Source organism: Rhinolophus ferrumequinum, chromosome 20 (genome assembly GCF_004115265.2).
Source record: "Rhinolophus ferrumequinum isolate MPI-CBG mRhiFer1 chromosome 20, mRhiFer1_v1.p, whole genome shotgun sequence".
NCBI classification, from domain to species: domain Eukaryota; kingdom Metazoa; phylum Chordata; class Mammalia; order Chiroptera; family Rhinolophidae; genus Rhinolophus; species Rhinolophus ferrumequinum.
Genome location: NC_046303.1, coordinates 47,172,058 through 47,190,631, shown reverse-complemented (window position 1 = coordinate 47,190,631; position 18,574 = coordinate 47,172,058). Strand labels below are relative to the sequence as shown.

General features: G+C 38.4%; 1 protein-coding gene across 1 annotated transcript in view; it reads left to right on the top strand.

Annotated features, from left to right (window-relative positions):
• RELN (reelin) overlaps positions 1 to 18,198 on the top strand; it is a 496,978-nt gene extending 478,780 nt beyond the window's left edge. The window contains 10 exon segments of the mRNA XM_033088143.1: positions 666 to 827; positions 1,598 to 1,755; positions 3,803 to 3,894; positions 3,896 to 4,026; position 4,848; positions 6,057 to 6,116; positions 6,118 to 6,254; positions 6,903 to 7,001; positions 17,073 to 17,116; positions 17,119 to 18,198. Of these exon segments, the coding sequence (XP_032944034.1) occupies positions 666 to 827; positions 1,598 to 1,755; positions 3,803 to 3,894; positions 3,896 to 4,026; position 4,848; positions 6,057 to 6,116; positions 6,118 to 6,254; positions 6,903 to 7,001; positions 17,073 to 17,116; positions 17,119 to 17,168 (934 nt within the window). The 3' untranslated portion in view covers positions 17,169 to 18,198.
• The last annotated feature ends 376 nt before the right edge of the window (positions 18,199 to 18,574 follow it).

Sequence of the window (18,574 nt, the reverse complement as noted above, 5' to 3'; positions counted from 1 at the left end):
TACGTCTTATTTTCAAATTTTTTCTTCTAACCAAGAAAAATCTATTTTCATACAAGGCTACAGCCAACAAACTTTATATTTTAAAATAAGTAAGACATTACATTTGTTCTCAAAGTAGGAGTCTCTTTTATTCATGTTGCTCATGTTCAAACAACTTGAATAAAAATTTAAATCAATGAAAGATCTGACTATGCTTCATCCAGAGTCACAGCTGCTGAAACATAGTGACAGTGTCAAAGAAAAGTCTGACCCAGTTCAGTTACCTTATTAAGGCGTTGATAGGCCTGTCTCCCACAAACACTCTTCAAAATGAATTATAGTAGTGAGTTAACTTTGGTTAGACAGAAACTTTTGCCAGTTAACTCCGGGTACCTCTCTGGTAATGGTATCAGTGGGAGGAAACCATTAGAGTGCAGCCACCGTGAATACTATTGTTTGATTCTGTTATGAATATATTATGTGCTTGTAAAGAGTTAGAATATATCTTGCATGGAATTATTTTCAGTTTTTATTTTTATTGTCTGTAATTATAACTAGGCATAGGAAATAAGAAATTTACCTTGAAATACCTTAATTTAACCCAACCCCAAAGCATTACCGCGACATTAGACAGGTCATCTATTTCTCTTAAGCGCTGTCTAATTCAACCTCTATGGCTTCTACAGGTCCGATTCCTGGCAACTCGTTCAGACTCAATGCCTTCCCTCCTCTTCGAACAGCATCGGCTGTTCCCCATTCCAGTTCCATGAAGCCACCATCTACAATGCCGTCAACAGCTCGAGCTGGAAGAGAATCACCATTCAGCTGCCTGACCATGTCTCCTCCAGGTAAGTTGTGTACTAGGGTAAACTTTGTGGAATTATCTGGCATTCTCTACAGAGCTCATGCAGTGAGCTGAGAGCAACTGATAAAATGAGGCTGGAGTTTTAGTTGCAGCCCTAGTACCCCCTCCCTTTTTCTCTCCCTCCTCTCACCAACCCTTGCCCCAAAATGGCAATTGCATATCCAAAGAAGAAATAGGAAGAGATAGGATCATGTTTGTAAATGACTCGTAGATCTCAGATTTCCTTTTGACTAAATGCCACGGCACATGCAGACTCAATCACAGGCCCCAAATCACAGATCTCCAACCAAAACCTGGAGTTGGTACTATATCTTTCCCAGAGTTCTGTGCTCCAAAGGCTGCGCTCATCTCGGATACAAATACTCTGTGGAGTGTGGATGGTTGGTCAGGATACGAAAAGTCGCAGAATAAACAAAATGGAGTGCAATCTTCCTAGAGGAGCATTCATTATACTCAAAAGGTTTAGAAAATGATATGCCTCTATGGGAAAAATAGACACAGATTTATTAGGAATAGAATAGGAAATTCACATCAAATTTTCAGGGAAGGCACATGCTTCCAGAATGACATTTTGGGACATACTCCCAAAGTCTGAGGAGTACACATTCACTCACCTCTGCCAATCGGTGCTTCAGGGAGAAGTTTGGGAAGCCCTTTTCTCAGAGGTATTCCCCATTCCTAGAGCTAGAGGCTGGACACAGCCATGGGAAATAACAGCCTACTGAATCCCTTCTGTCTCTGTGGGACTTTCAGTGCCACACAGTTCCGCTGGATCCAGAAGGGGGAAGAAACTGAGAAGCAAAGCTGGGCGATTGACCATGTGTACATCGGAGAGGCTTGCCCCAGGCTGTGCAGTGGGCATGGATACTGCACTACCGGCGCCGTCTGCATCTGTGATGAAAGCTTCCAAGGTCTGAATCCCAGACTGTCATTTTTGACGCAGGAGAGGATGAGGTTCTCCTCAACACGTGTACAGAGGCCACTAGGAAATGGACATATACTCCAGCCTGAGGGACTTAGGGTGGAGGACACACTCTTGGTTCACAGTCATTTACCTTTGAAATGAATTATCATGGATAACTTCATGCTATGTTCCTTGAACTATTTTTTTAACGCAGATTTTCTCCACTCAGAAAATCTATAGTACCTCACACTTCCCGTCTTCCATATAACTCCCTGCCCCCACCCCTACCCCTGACACTTTATTTCCACTCTGGGCTTCTCTCCTTCCTAGTCTAGCTGCCCATTCCTGGATACTTTGCCAATATTCCTTCTCTCTCACAGCTTCTCCCAACAGCAGCTGCACCTGTCCCCCCAAGACGTAGCTGATAATTCAAAATGTTCTGTTTCCCAAGTCACTCTCTCACACAGAAAAAGCCTTCATGACTCAAAAAAAAAAAAAATGAAAACTACATTTTACTGCTTGAGTTTCTAGAGAATGAGTATACTTGGGACAGTGTATCTACTCAACTGCGACATCATCAGAAGTTGCTCTGCTGGCTTGTAAGAAGGCCTGCAGCCCGGCTGTCCTTTGATGCAATGTTTCTAACAGGTTTCTGCCTCTACTGTTACAAAGTTCACTTTACATCATGCCCGCTGGCTCCTCAAAGCCTAACACTTAGCATACAGCGATGCTCAGCACACCTCTCGTGAATGAATCCTTGCATTGCCTTATGCTTTTCTATTTACACAGTGTCCACCAATTTGTTCAGTGGGGTCATTTAGTGCTTATGATATCCCCGGAAATTAGCTATGGTTAGTGTAAGTATTCCTACTTTACAGGTAAAGAAACGGAGACTCAGGGAGGTTAAATGACTTGCCTAAGGTCACACAGCTAGTAAGTGTCAGGAAAAAAAGCTGGTACTCAGGACTGTTCTTTCCAATCAGCCTTGCTGTCTCTCAAAGCTGAGAGATTTTCCAGAGGGGACCAGAATTACGCAATTTCCCCACGTGTACAATGTAAGAATCCACAGATTTGAATTCTGGAGTAGAATCTCGTTAGGTTTCTGGGCTGATGCTATTTCCTGGCCTCCCGATGACATGAGAATGACTAAGGTAGACTGCTGCATGTTACTGATGTTAGGAATTACTTTGTGGTCATCGTTCCCCCCAGTCTCATTATGGCTGAAACCAGCTGGGTCTGTCTGTGTACTAGCTGGAGAATTTGAATTTTAGGCAAATGAACAAATCAGATGTCTCACAAGGAATCCTAGATGTCTGGAATTTTCCCTCTCCCCTGGTCCAACAGAGCTGTGACCTTTTGATTTTGAACTATTGTGGACATTTGGAAAAGTTGGGCTGTTCATATCAAGGGGAAATGCAAGCACATACACATTTGCTAATGTAGCGTCTTACTTCAATGCCAGTGTCTCAGCTTGGTGGTCTCTGAGAGACACTCCAATCTATTCATTATGTATGTATTTTATCCCAGCTTCACTATTCAACATCTTATATGTGCTAAGTATTGTGCTAGATGCTAGATTTCAATGATGAATAAAATACAGACTCGCTGTCAAGAATCCTCAAGTATGGAGCTGGAAGAAGAACAAGAACATGACTTATGGTATCTTATTTTCTGCTTCAAAGTCATGCCAAGGGGGAAGAAATTAGGCTAACCTCTCATGCCAGGGTGAGAGCTGCCTACTGAGAACCACCGCTGGGAAACATATAGGCCCCATCAGATGCTAGGTATTTAAATAATAGGTTTACAGGAGCAAGAAGTACACCTATACATTTTAGTAAACATCGACTCAGACATAATGGGATTTATTTCAGCAGTGTAAGCCAATAATTGCTAAAATAAAAGGGAACGTTTATTTCTGGGAGTCTATATCTGCTTGGTATTTTGGCATTCTTACAGTGACAGCAGTGGATTAAATCTGAAATTGAATACTTGTTCCTAAGCTGCGACGACTCTGCTTGTTCCAGCTAATTTTTGCGCTTTTCCCTTCCCTCTAGGTGATGATTGCTCTGTTTTCAGTCATGATCTTCCCAGTTACATTAAAGATAATTTTGAGTCAGCAAGAGTCACTGAGGCAAACTGGGAGAGGGACCATTCAAGGCGGAGCGATAGGAAGTGGCTGTGGGCAGCTGGCACCCTATGCCCACGGGGACTCGCTCTACTTTAATGGCTGTCAGATAAGGCAAGCTGCCACCAAACCTCTGGATCTCACTCGAGCAAGGTAACAAAACTCCTGTGTCATAGTCCAGACGCAGCCCCAGTCTCAAGACTGGTTATTGTCCACTGTCTATGAGATATGGTCACAAACTGAATGGAACAGGTGTCACTAAGCAGTGGACACTGAATCATCATTTGCATTTAGTATGAGGAAGCATTGCATGTTTTCACAACTCAGAATTATGCTTTGCTTAAATTATTGTGGAATTACCTTGTATTTCTTCATACACACTAGCTGAGTAGTGGCGGACATAGGCATAAGCCTAGAGAAAATGGCCCAATGTAAAAAAATTGATGCATAGCAAATCAACATATTGTACACCTTAAACTTACACACTGTTTTATGTCAATTATATCTCAATAAAGTTGCAACATAAATTAGTAAAAATAAAAAGTTCCGCTATGGATAATCTATATAGATAATTCAATGTTGACCATTGCAAGCATGTAAATATACATGTGTACGTGAAGTAGATTTGCAGTCATGCAATCATATACCTATATTTAACACACGTAGTCGCAATAGATAGAAATGGAGGATGGGTGGATGAATGGATGGATGGATGGGAATTTTACAAATTCACATGCTAGAGGAACTGCATGTTAATGTAGAATAGAGTGAGCAGAGACTGTGCAAATCAACTAGGGAATTAACAGAAAGAAAGACCCCAGGAGGGATCTCCTTCCCCACTTCCTCCCCTTCCTAGCTCTGCCACCTTAGCCAGTACAAACACAGCTTTTTATCTGTATAATTCAAGAAAAGACTGCAAGGCTTCATAAGGTTTGCAAAGTACTGGATTAGAGTATTCCCTGAATGCTAAAAAGCGTTCAGTAGCTACCAGTATATTTGCGAATTAGATATTAGTTACTAAGAATGTAGATGTTGGGGGTGGCCGGTTAGCTCAGTTTGTTAGAGCGTAGTGCTAATAACACCAAGGTTGCCGGTTCGATCCCCCCATGGGCCAGTGAGCTATGCCCTCCTTTAAAAAGAAAAAAAAAAGAAAGAAAAGAATGTAGATGTTTGCTTGAGGCTTTTCACTTTGGAAAATGTTAGTAGTATATTTTCAGACGCAGAAGGGCAAGTTTGGGGGCCTTCAATATGATAAACAATGAAAATATAATAAGATTAATTCCTGTATGGTAACCATGGAGATACCAAAAGTTGTTGTATCTCCCCATCCCATATTTTCCTACCAAAAAGGTATACTTAATCTAGAGACCACTTGATGTTTTCCTTGGCCCCATATAGAACTACAACTAGCTGCTGAGTTAACTGTTATATACCACGTTGTACAAGTAACTTTGTTTCAAATTAATTTATACATCTACAAGTTTAAATGTATTTGTGCATTTAAGCTTTATTTGACCACCTACCCTAAATGGGACTGCTCTATGAATCACTGAGGATAGCCCTCCTATGTTTTGAAGCTGTGTATTCTAAGGGTAAGGATGCCTGTCAAAAGCAAAAGGACATGTCAAAGAACAGCAGACATGGTCCAGGGCCTGCATGTGTAACTCAGTTTCCCCTCCGCTCTGATCTCCAGACAGCCTTTCCTAAAACAGACATGACAATTTATCCTTGTGTAGCTGCTATTCAGCCTGGAGCTACTTGTAAACAAGTATGTAGCATAAATATCATGATTTTATTCTTTGCCCTCTCCATGTCCTCAGCTACCTATTGGGCCCATACCATACCTTTCAGAGAATGGAAGGTGTTTCGGATAAAATACTCTAACGAGGTTTCCAACATCATGAAAAAGAGGACAGATCTTTGCAAATCAGGATTGTTTTCTTTGTGTAGAAAACCAGCCTTTCCGAGGTTACTTTTCATGCGCATGACATAAAGATAAAGTAACCACGTTTTACTACAGATGTGATTTGGCCATGACACTGGATTGCTTCTATCTTTACTATGTGATGACTCAGGAATCATGGCTTTAGAAACAAGAAAGATTTTTTTTTGTAATTAGACAGTAGAACTCCTTTATACATCCTGAACCTTGTGTGAAGACAATTTCCCCTCGTGTTTTTCAGCAAATCATGTTTGTCTTGCAAATCGGGAGCCCAGCGCAGACAGACAGCTGCAACAGCGACGGTGAGCGGCCCCCACGCCGTGGACAAGGCGGTGCTGCTGCAGTACAGCGTCAACAACGGCATCACGTGGCACGTCATCGCGCAGCACCAGCCCAAGGACTTCACTCAGGCCCAGAGAGTGTCGTACAACGTCCCCCTGTAAGTGGCCTGCTAGGAGGGCGCGGTCTCACGCCCCGTCCCTGAGAATCAGAGGTAGAGCTAGAGGTTTGGTGACGTTACTGGACCAACGCCACAAATGTCGGTGGTGGCAGAACCACGACTGACCCAGGGCTCCATAGTTGGGTTCCTGTTTCCTAGTAGGACAACAGGCAAAGGTGAAGGCAATGCGTAGGGCAAGAGGGAATAGAGAATAACAACAGGGCTTTTTGCATGTTTTCCTTCCTCTAACCAGTATTTGTAGTCCTTTAGAAAACACCGTTTTTAACTTTCTGCTAAATACACTTATTTGAAAATGTTCTGAGGATAGGCAACTTTTTGTGACACTTATACCCCCAGCTTCTGGCACAGTGCTCATCACACAGAAGGCACATCATGTTTGTTAACCAAATGTGCTGCTCTTCCAGGTACTGGTGTAGCAAGGGGAATAAGGAGGAGAGATGTAAAGTATTGCAAGTCCTTAAACAGCTAATAAAATGTAATGCTGCTTAGACATAAGCCAATCTAAATTCTATACCCAAAGTTTTGTTGATTTAGAATAGCCTATTATATTTGAAATCTGGAAGTTGCATACCAGAAAGTTCTCTGTTTCTAATGTTTAACCTCTTTGTCCTTCTATCTGTGACCCAGGGAGGCCCGGATGAAAGGAGTTTTATTGCGCTGGTGGCAGCCACGCCACAATGGAACAGGTCATGATCAGTGGGCTTTGGACCATGTGGAGGTCGTCTTGTGAGTATCTGATACATAGCATCCCATGTTCATTTCAGAAAAGAAAGGTTTGAAATTCCCTTGCTATGGCACACTCCTTAATTCAGTAAGAACTATTCCTGAAGAGATGCCCATAGGACTTTGGCTTATACTTTCGGCTACTGCAATCTATAAATCAAGTCAACGTGAAATAATAAAGCCCCGGATGTAATTTAATGTACCTTAGAAAACTTCAATAAGCAAAAAAAATGTATTTAAGGATTTGACAATATTAGTTAAATTGGATCAAACAAAAGTCTCCAAAAATGGGAAACAATGCCTTCGCCAGATCTGGGTTGCCTTATAAAATGGAATGATGTCTTAAAGAGGGAAACCATCTGTATTGGTTAATGTACAGAGTATTCCTAGGTAATATGCCCAATAACGAACACCTGTCTTAGCTACAGATGCCTGAGACATTCTTCCATTTAATAGCGTGGTTGCAACTATTCGGTTGTACCAAAGATATCACGGTTTAAAATAATTGCGAAAACTGCAATTACTTTTGCACCAACCCAGGAGAACAAAGAATTCATGGTTTTAGATTCCTCCTGACCAATCCTAGCACCTAACAAGTTAAGGGTGTTCCCCATGGTTTCTCCCATATGATAGGGTTGGCACCACTGTCACCTAGCCGGGTTGACTGTTCCACAGAGAGATGACTTGCTTTTTCTCTAACAATCTAGTTCCTGTAGAACTGGAATGCTTATGTCTCGACGGGTTCGGACTGATGGCTCCAAGTGGTTGGCAAGGAGAGGCGAATCTTCTCGGTAGATAGGTTCAAATGTTCATTCTGTTTACCAAATCAAAAATGAAATCAGTCCCTTGGCTGATTTCACTCATTTTGAAAGCAATTTAAGTGACTAATTGGTAGGAAAAACTACCAGATTTGTTTTCTTTCGATCATAGCCATGAGCTGAATTTTTCAGTCTTGAGTTAGCCTTCGTCTTAGTTTTCACTGAGGCACCTGCTTGCATGGCATCCATATCAATCCCCAAATCTGAGAGCAACCTGGTCCCTACACAAGCCCCCACTGTGCGCTCTGCTGCTTTGGACAACTTGCTGGGCTCTGCCTCCACAAGACAAAGTTGAAGTTTAAAATAACAGTTCAGACTCATTTGAATCTACATATGAGGCTGATGTTTTACTTAGATATTGATTTCCTCAGACTACATTATTCCAGGAGAATAGAATAACCTGGGCTCTAAAATAAATACATATATGGTAAGGCTGGAGAGAGATGTCCAAATAGACCAAAACCATCCTTAAAGCCGTTCTGCCCTGGTTACTTTCCTTTCAGAGCAGCGCTTCTCAATCTGATTGAACATCAGAAGACCTTAAGAGCTTTGGAAGCATCAGCAAATGTCCCAATACCCAGGCCCATCCCGACGGATAATTTGATTTAAATTGACCTGCAGTGGGACCTGAGCACCAGTCTTTTTTAAAAATGATTCTATAAACTGGTTGATAATCAAATTTAGAGTCAGAACCACTTTGTATCTCTCAAGTCTCTTGCCAAGAAAGTTTACATTAATGGGGCTTCCTGTGCCTGACAAGCATTACCAATTCCTGTGGAAACTTCAAAACTTGACTGTCCTCAAAAGAAGGCAGAACGCTAATACTGCCCCTAGATAGACATAATAACTCTTAATACTGCATATGTTGAGTAGATATTTCTTCTCCTGCCACCCAGCCAAGAAATTACAGTATCTATTTTAGATTCCAGAGGCATACCATCACCATAAGTCCCTCCCTTGACTACAGTTAAGGAGCAGATGGAGTCAGAAGTGCAAATACAGTCCCTGGTATGAAATAACCCTTCACAACTTACATGCAGAACTCTGTTCTCTGATCCCTGTTGACCTGCTGCCTCAGAGGCTTCTCAAAACACCCACAAGAAGCTTCATCACACCATTCCCAAGGGAACCTTCTGGAATACTGGTGTTGGTATTAGTTTTTTTATAAGCAGCTACCAGTATCATGATATTATTACAAGAATCAAGTTCAGATATGAAATGTATCACATTGATCATACCTGTTGTTTCTGGTATTATTCTGGAGCAATAATCTGTATTAATAAAGACTTCACTTTTATTCCACCTCCAGAATTTTAATCTTTGAAGATTTTACAACTTACCAGGCACCTCTCTGCTCTGATTCTGCATTATTGTCTCAAAGTCTCAGGCACTAAAACATTTTGAATGATCAAAAGAGCATTATTACCACACATGCACTGTTGCATGATTTGAGTTGTATTCAGCATCTTCTTTCAAAGAATAATTTAATAATGTATAACTTCATACATATCACCATATAATTTTATTTATATTTACTACACATATAATCTTAAAAGCAAATGTTATCTCTTTAATGACAATTCAAAAATTTGTTAAAATTAAAGACTTACTTTATTTTCCTACTTTTTTGGTGAGAAAATACCTCATAAAGCCGAGTTCAATAAATGAGTTGTTTAAAAAATACATACAAAGAAATTATGTTTTCAGACCTGTCTTTGATGTTTTACTCTTGTCTCAGGATTTAACATTTCTATGCCACTGTACCCTTTCAAAGGACTTCTTCAGAAGAGTCGCAAAAAGTTTTAAGGCATTCACTAATTAATATGGACCTTGGTAGCTCTGCAAAATAATTTATTGATTTTATAAGCTTAAAACAAAAAAGAAAGTTCCAGAAATGGGGAAAAACAAAATATAATAATTTTCCAGAGTGTCTCTCAACCAAATGAGGCACAAGAAGCTAGCTGAGGTTCATCTCATGATTCACAAATATTGCTAATTATCACCTTGCTACTGCAGATGTATAGTGACAAGTAGACATGTGGAATACTCCCATAAATCCCTATTAATTCAAAATATCCTCTTTAGTCACTATGGTTTTTGTATAATAACATTTAGTCATATAAACTAGTCATGTTAATTCCTCAAGTGTGGAGGGGAGAGAAGACTGAGGTTCGTATCTAAAGAAATACAAGCCCGACCTAAGTGAACACTGCTACCAGGGCTACGAATATGTTTTTCCAACTACTGGTTGCAGGGCTGGGGGTCTAGATTTTTACAATGTATTTCCTTTCCTGAGAGAAGACTGGCCTTAATCGAGCTCTATTACCATAGTTTTTCTTGTGTGCATGCGCACTGGGACACATGCTAAAAACCCCTAGAAAGAAAAGTGTGGTCACGCATGGGATCTTGAGTTTCACCTCAGTACTGCCCATATTTACCAAGAAGACATAGGCGCTTGCTGAGAACAAAGTTAGCACTTTTGCAAGTATTTCAAGGTTTAGGAATTCATCCTAAATGAACAAGATACATAACATATTTTAATTTAATGGCTTCATTTCTAAAATACTCCCTGTGGAAGGATTTGAGTCCTAAGTATGGATATACACAATGACAATCCCCCATATCATAAAGATAAAAACCACTATATAGCATTTAACAAGCAAAGTTATGTGCTTTGTGCTTTGTGCTTGTTTGAAAGTGAGATCTTCCCACTCTGATGCTTTTCAGTAAAACCTGCCCATGGAAAACGCTTCCTGATGATTAGCCCCTGCTAATCTGCCACAGAAGAGATGAACTGAATTGAGCAGATCACTTTTTCCAGCCTCACTAGCTTACAAAAAGTCCTCATTCTGTAAAGTCTGAATGACGTAACGTGACACAATCAATGACAATCAAGCGTCAGAAACCTAATTTCTCTGAATTCATTTGCTAGTGTAGAACATTTGTTTTTCAGTCAATGTTTGTGAATACATTTGGGCAGATCCCTCACAAGATCCATGCTGGTGGGGTTCTTCTTAGGATAAAAGAGAATTCTTTGTCTTAATCTCTTTTGTTGGGCACTCATACTTTTCTATCCTAAGAATCTCCCTCACCAAACTATGCATTTCATTCACACATCACATTTCGTGTGTATGTGTCTAAGTACACAGCTGTCATGTGTATAATGTGGGCCAATTTTTGCATATGTGTACCTGAAAGCAAATTGTAAAAGAGTGAATTGATGTACGAAAAAGTGAATGATTACCACAGTTACTGAGAACTGAAAACCAATATGTGCTAGCTATGGTCTTAAATGCATTAATCAGATTTTAATAATATGCGTTCCATCATGACCATCCCCTCATGCTATTCATTATCAAGATACTGTCACATTTTGGCACAAATGAATTATGGAGATGAGTTATTACATTTATTGCAAAGCATATTTATCCTTATTAAATTTGACTGTGTTATCTAATATAGAGGACTTCTGTATTTTTATATATTCAGGACTAAGTGTTTCTAAAAGGTAAATAATTGAAAAGTCAAGTAACATTAATGGTAGTTATTAAACTATTACTTTCACATTTATACTTCACATGCAAACATTATGCCAAATGTAGTACTCTAGCTACATGTACCTTTGACATACGGTTATGAGCAATATTGCATGTTGCATTACATAGAAAAGTTCAGTATATGTATATATTAGGCATAGAAGAATAAGAAATAACATCTTGAATTTTATTTTCAAAAGAGATGAAAATCCTATATTGCGTCTAAACCTCATCAGACTTTTATGACTAATCACAGTGCTGCATGCATTGAAGGGCATTTTTTAACTTGTGTTATATTTCATTATTTGCTGTCATTGGTTTTCCACTAGAGTAAGGTAAGTCCTCTTATTAATTCGGGGGAACTGTTTACTAATAGTTTCACTGCTGTACTACGTTAACTGAGAAGTTTTGTGAAGACCTTCGCAGTTGAAAAAAAAAAAAATCTAGGAAAACAAAGTTGTATGTTATATTGAGATACATTAGAACATTTGAAACCTGTATCATATAAACTCAAAGTTCAGCCGAATTGTGAGAATTCTCAAATGTATGCACCATTTGCGCGCGGGCAGCGAGAACCAGAGTGCGAATAGGCATTCCTTCACTGGGAAACAAACTTGATTATGTGCTTTGGGCTGTATTAGGTGTTATTGAAGTGCTCACAGTTTATAAATTTGTTATGAAGGACCATGAACACAGAAAAGTGTGCCAATGAGCTAGGGGTTCTGATTAAATGTAACGTCTTTCAAAAGATCTATTGTGCTGCAGATGTGTGGAGAGTGCCTTACTTCTCAATTCTGTTCTAAGTTAATTAATGAATTGGCAGAAGGGAGTGGATTTATTCATAATATGTGTGAGTTCTAGATCCTACCCTTAGGTAAGATTGGCCTTCTTTAATATATGTGTACATTTGTCCTTTAATGGAGGATACTTAGAAAAGAAGGTGAATGGTTTTCATTTATTAAACATCTGCACAGCATGCTAGAAGTTTTCTTTTAACCCTTACAGCTCCCTGAGGTACACATTATCAGGTATTATTCTCAGCTCTATTTAGCAGAGAAAAGAAATTTGAAATCTTCAACATTTGTGATCTATATGAGCCTCACTTATTTACATGTAGCCTTCCTGAAAAATGCATGGCCTTGAAAATAAAATGTACAGCTTCTTCTCTGCAGGGGACTTTCATTATTAGTTTAAATGGGGAACATTCCCTCTTACACTCACCAATATTTCTCTGAAAGATATGACAGTCCACTGGGTTCTTGTTGTCTGCACTTATTTAAAGCGTTATCTATGTATCATATGTTTTTGATGATAAATAATTAGTTACTGATCAGTAAAAATGCCTAAATTTCAGTGAGCTCAAATTACTTCTCCCAAGTGTCTATCTCCCCATTTCCTTTAGAATCTATTAAAAATCAGTTGACTTTTTTCATAATAATAAATGACCTAAGATAGTGATTCCAGTGAGGAGTAAGTGTTTCAAAAGAGCAGAGAGTCACAAGTTCTTGAAAGATCTTACGATATCCATATTCATATAGGGAAACAGTTTATAATTTAATATGCCCTCTAGCTTCCTAAACTAAGTGATAATGGAAATTTAAGTTAGCATTTCCAAGAAGTCACTGATGTTCATTCTTCTTCTTTCAATGACTTACTCAAAATGGGAGAATTTTAAAATGAACCTAGTTCTGTCCACAGCCAAAGCAAGTTAATATGTCAAGCAGCATAGTTGATATTCTTGGGATAAACATTTCTGCTTTCATTGAACTTATGATTAAAAATTACTTTCCATGTAATTGCAGCGAAGAAATAAAATCTTTAAAATATTTATTTTCTTACCAGGTTATCTATAGCTATATGTCTATGTGTATCAAAAACAAAAATAGGCTCACAGATCTGATCACACACACACACACACACACACACACACACACACACAAAATGTGACCTTAAACTTGTTTTAAAATTCCTCTGATCCCCAATCCTGTAAGTCAGACATTTTAGAAGCCACAATAACTGTTTGATAACCAAGTCAGTTTATAATGGTCTTAGAGGCAGACAGAATTTTAGTATTGCTTCCTGTGGTGCTTGAAATAAGCTCATGAACTGGAAAAAATCTGCTTCATTAGGATTCCACTCTAACTGACTAAGAGATATTTATGTTTTACAAAATTACTAGTCAGTTTCAAGGACACTTTGAAAATGGGGCCATTTTTAATGTGACTATATAGACACTAGGCATTTATAACAAACTTCAGTAACAAATGCTGTGTGCATATCAACATTTGCAGGTATCCAAAGATAAGCTATCGATACATAAAATTTATTCAAATTTTAAAAGTATCCAATAAATCAAAATGCCCCCTAAATTAGATGCAAGCATCCACACTGAACCGATAGTCAAGGTATTAAAGATCTGAAACCTGTTGGTATTTATTTTCTCATTTATAAAGATGGAGAATTTAAATCAGTCCATAGTATGTAAATAGTTATATGGAGAAGTTCCGTTAAAGCCATTAAACATACACATCAATTTTTGTTTAAATTAAATGTTCCTTTGTTCCATTGAGATAACTAAATATCTTGAGTGTTCTGAGTTTATCTTTTTTTCCATGTAAAATTTTTCACTATTTTAAATTATCTTTGGGTACCTTATATCTTTAAACATGTTTTCAACAAAATAATTTTCATTGCTTTAACTTTGCAGTTATTCCTTATAGTTAAAGAGTAATGATTTACAACAGGAATCCAATCAGTAAGTCACCAAAAGTTCAACAAACAGGCCTTGACCACCCACCGGTGAGGCAGGAGGCTGAGGGCTGTGGCGTGGGGTGGGAGAGGGGCATGGGCTGCTGGACCACTAGAAGTTTAGCCATGAGCAGCCAAGATCTGAACACAAACAGTCTTCATGCAAAGCAGAAAATGAGCACTATGAGACTTCAGAGTAGAGTGGGGAAAACAACATCTGGAGGGGTAAGCAATAAATAAAACGTGATATTTGAAAAATGAGTAGAAATTTAGGAAGTGATATTGGGGATTGTCAAATGAGGCAGACGGCAGAGGTTCAAAGTGAGTTTAGATAGAGCAGTCTGTATAGGAGGGTAGTGGAAGAAAGGACTTGAAAAGCAGCGTAAGATTCAATGTGTCGGGGACTTGAAATATCTGGCTAAATTGACTTACATGTGGCCCCATACACAAGAGGATCATGAATGTCTTTTTAACAAGGTAAAGCCAGCAGTTGAGGAAAAGTTTACAGAAACTTGTGTGCAAAATTGGCAGTTACCAAGTAGTCACGGGGATGTAAAGTACAGCACCAGGAATATAGTCAATAATATTGTAATAACTATGTATAGTGCCAGGTGGTTACTAGACTTATTGGGGTGATCACTTCATAAGGTATATAAATGTCTGACCACTATGCTGTACACCTAAAACTAATATAATATTGAATGTCAACTGTAATTGAAATTTGTAAAAGTATTGTTAAAAAGAAAAGGGCATTTGGCAGGGCCTGCCGAGCAGCACTTTAGCATTCCAGAAAGACTGGACTAACGGACACACCCACGAGCGGCGGGCACCGGCTTCCCAGCTCCCGGGCAAGCTCGGCATTATTACAAATCATTACAACATTTGCCAATCCAAAAAATCCACTGTATGTATATGAGTATGTGGGAAGATACATACGCACATAGATACCATTACACAGTCAGTGACACTTTCTTAGTATTTCATGGTTTCTTTTCAGTGGTGTTTCGTAAGGAGAGAGAATGAGGAGGCCACTTGAGGGGCCCACTGCAATAGCTCAGGGACAGGGCCATAAGGTGACCTAGGGTGCTGGCAGGACAGCTGGGGCCAGTCCCAGGATTTGTGATTAAAGAGATAACAGCATTCTTTCTCCTGACACTTGATTAGTTCGATACCTTAGGTCATTGTCCTTTTTTTGTAACTGGACTTTACATAGGCAGCAATTTGTACTCACAGCAGATAATAAAAAATGGATGAATTCATTTCATCCTTCAACTGTGACACTAAAACTAATCAGCTTGGTTGATGCACATAATTCTGTCACACATACCACTCTCCCACACTGTCACATGGGGGCGGGAGGTGGGCAGTCAAGCGACCTGAAGATAAACCTGACTTTTCTGCGTTTTTCTCTACAACGTCTTCAGAGTATTTTCTTAGTTTCCATCCTATGGTTTCTAGCATTGGGATCACAGAAGTCCAGAGTGGAAAGTTATTAGCACTTCATTTTATTTTCTAAAATATACATCAATGTGATATCTATCTTTGTATCTGGTTTTCAGCACAGATGCTATTAATTTTCGATTAAACGTATCTAATGACATTCACTTTATGTATTTCCCTTTGAGAAATTTTATTATACATTGTCTTTTCTAGTGATCAAACTTAACTATACAAAATCCTCATTTTAATGGTTTCTGTATGTTACAAGTGTTAGTATAATTACGCTAAGTATAATGTAATATATCATACTAGGTAAAACAGTATTATTATACTCCCTTCCTGGTATAATGACCATTATTAACCCAGAAGAATACACTGCTCAGTGCAAAATTAACTTTTACCTCTTCTTTATCCTAAACTCAAGTTCATGTCACATTGACCTTCATGGTGGAATCGAAGCACATGATACTGTCCTGTTCTGGATGCATTTTATGTCCATGCAATTAAGGAGGAAAAGACTTTGAGACCAGATAGTGTTCAAGAGACTCAGTCGATTTAGAAAATATTGATAGCCTCACACTTAAAACCACATTTTGATGCCACATATAGATATGCTGTAACTCAGGTCAGTGGGTAAAAGGAGTAGGATTTTTTAAGTGACGTTGTAGACAATGCTCCTTTTAAAAGCATATTTTGCATCGAAACTTTAACAGCTGTCTCTACCAGTATCGTACAGTTTCCTGCAGGCTCCTAAAATCCATTTTCAGTATTTGTATCAGCTTCATAGATAGTATGTATGTGTTGAATGTGGTACATACATGTGGAAATATATGCACACACTACATACAATTATACATTCAACTACACTTTGTAGTATTTTATTATCTATTTTCAGTAGAGTCTCCTTTCCAGAGGTTATGTTTATGGACTATCATCCAGCTACTTACTGTTTGAGGAAGGCAGTGGAATCCAACATTCACTTGCCTTGAGACTGCATAAAATAGGCAGCTCAACCTGATTCAGTTAACAGTTCCGTTCTTTGATACTTGTTTTTTTGTGGATTTTGCTTTTAAGCTTTAAATGAAATTTTGCTAAAGGGAACCAACTTAACGTTTCCTAACTTATTAAAGATGTATTTAAATAAAGCAATGGGTAGCAGCACATGCTGTCTTTCAAGTGAATTAATCCAGTCAGAATTTTCAGAAAGAGTTCAAGAATAAAATTTTAAATCCCAGAAATAGTTTCAATCCACTTTGCTATGATCAAGAGAATTTGCCATTTTTTTTCTAGTTTGGAGCTCACTCATGAGAAGAAGGGGATTTCTTCAAGACCAAGGCAGTGAAAATGGGTGTCAACCTTCAGTGATTCTGTCCCAGGGTAGTGATGTCAGCATGACCTATGAACCCTGAAAAATTTTCAGATAAATATATGGGTAACTCAGGACCTAGACAAGATTGTACTTTCAGTGATGGGACTTACATGCTCTTTCTTCTCTTTCCTCTCTCTGCCTCTATCCTTTCTGATTCCAACAGCACTCGCAAACAAAATTACATGATGAATTTTTCTCGACAACATGGCTCAGGCACTTCTACAACAGAAGACGAAGGTCACTTAGACGATACCCATGAAGAATCAAAAAGTTATTTTTCCTTCCAACATGTGATGTGTTTGCTTTCCATTCTTTGAAATCTCGCACTGCATCTGATATCAGGAAATTTCTGTGAAGGACACGGTGATTCACTGAAAGCCCTTCTCAAGACCGAGTGTACCACTTTCCCACACTGTGAACTAATGACAAGTGACTTATTTTCTCACAAGTAAATGTCTTCATGTTGATGTGTCCGTGAAAATTGTGATCTGTTGTAATATCTGTTACAGTGGCAGTATTGGAAAATAAGAAATAGTTTAACAGAAAAAAAAAGTTTTAAGCACAAAAATTTAAGAGATTTTATGTTTAAAATGGCATTTAGTACAGTATTTAACATTCTTGGTCACAAAGCTATTTAAGTGGACTGTATTTCAGCTATGTATCATGTTTTATATGATTAAATTATCATTGTCCTTTTATGTATTCTCTTCTACAATATAATACATTGACACTGTATTTACTTATGTTGCAATATTTTGCTGCTGAATTTCCGGCTACTTATATTCTGCAGAAAATTCATTGAAATACCTACTCAAGAAGATAGTTGTAAAGATACTGTATCTCCTTTAATATACTCCTTAAAATGTATGTTGGTTTAGCGTTGTTTTGTGGATAAGAAAAATGCTTGACATTGAAATATTTTCTACTTAAAAATTGTGGATGAAAACTCTATCTCTCACAAAGGAGTTCCCATTTCCTTGTCTAAAGATTTTTTTTTTAAGTGTTCCGTGGCTGATTTACTAACAGTAACTGCCATTTGTGTCTGTGGTAACAGAGTGATTTGTAAAACAGTGGATGTTTTCATTGTGTTCTCTTTGTGGATTGTTTTCCTGCGGGTCATATTCATACATTCTGATGAAGTTGTACCAACACCAGCAACATTATAATGGACCTGTCGCCCTGAACTCCGTATTAACCGAACTAAAAGGTTGCATTCTAAGGTGAACCAAGCTAAAAGCCCATACTTAAATAAAAATTATATCCAAAAGCCATTTGAAGCTCATTTGTCTTTATTCATTCTTAATTAAATTTTGTGTAGGATTTGTAAGTTTGGTCAGGCTTGGAAAGAACAATGTCAAATATATTTACTGGTGTTTCATTTCATCACCGAGAATAGCAATTATGAATTTAGCCATTTTTCTCTTATTCGGCTTTTTCTATTAGTTACTCTGTAATTACACTAAGAAAAGTCAATAAAGAGTTCTGAAAATTTTTGAACTCCTGAGAATTTTGTAAGCTGCTAATATAGTGCCTCGTGATAAGCACTCAGGCATTCAGTAAACATTTGCTGAGTGCTTGCTATGTGCCTGGCACTATGCTAAGTGTTGAGGATAAAAATAGTGATTGAGACATTTTCTCTGCTTGTTTTTAACATATACAAAATTA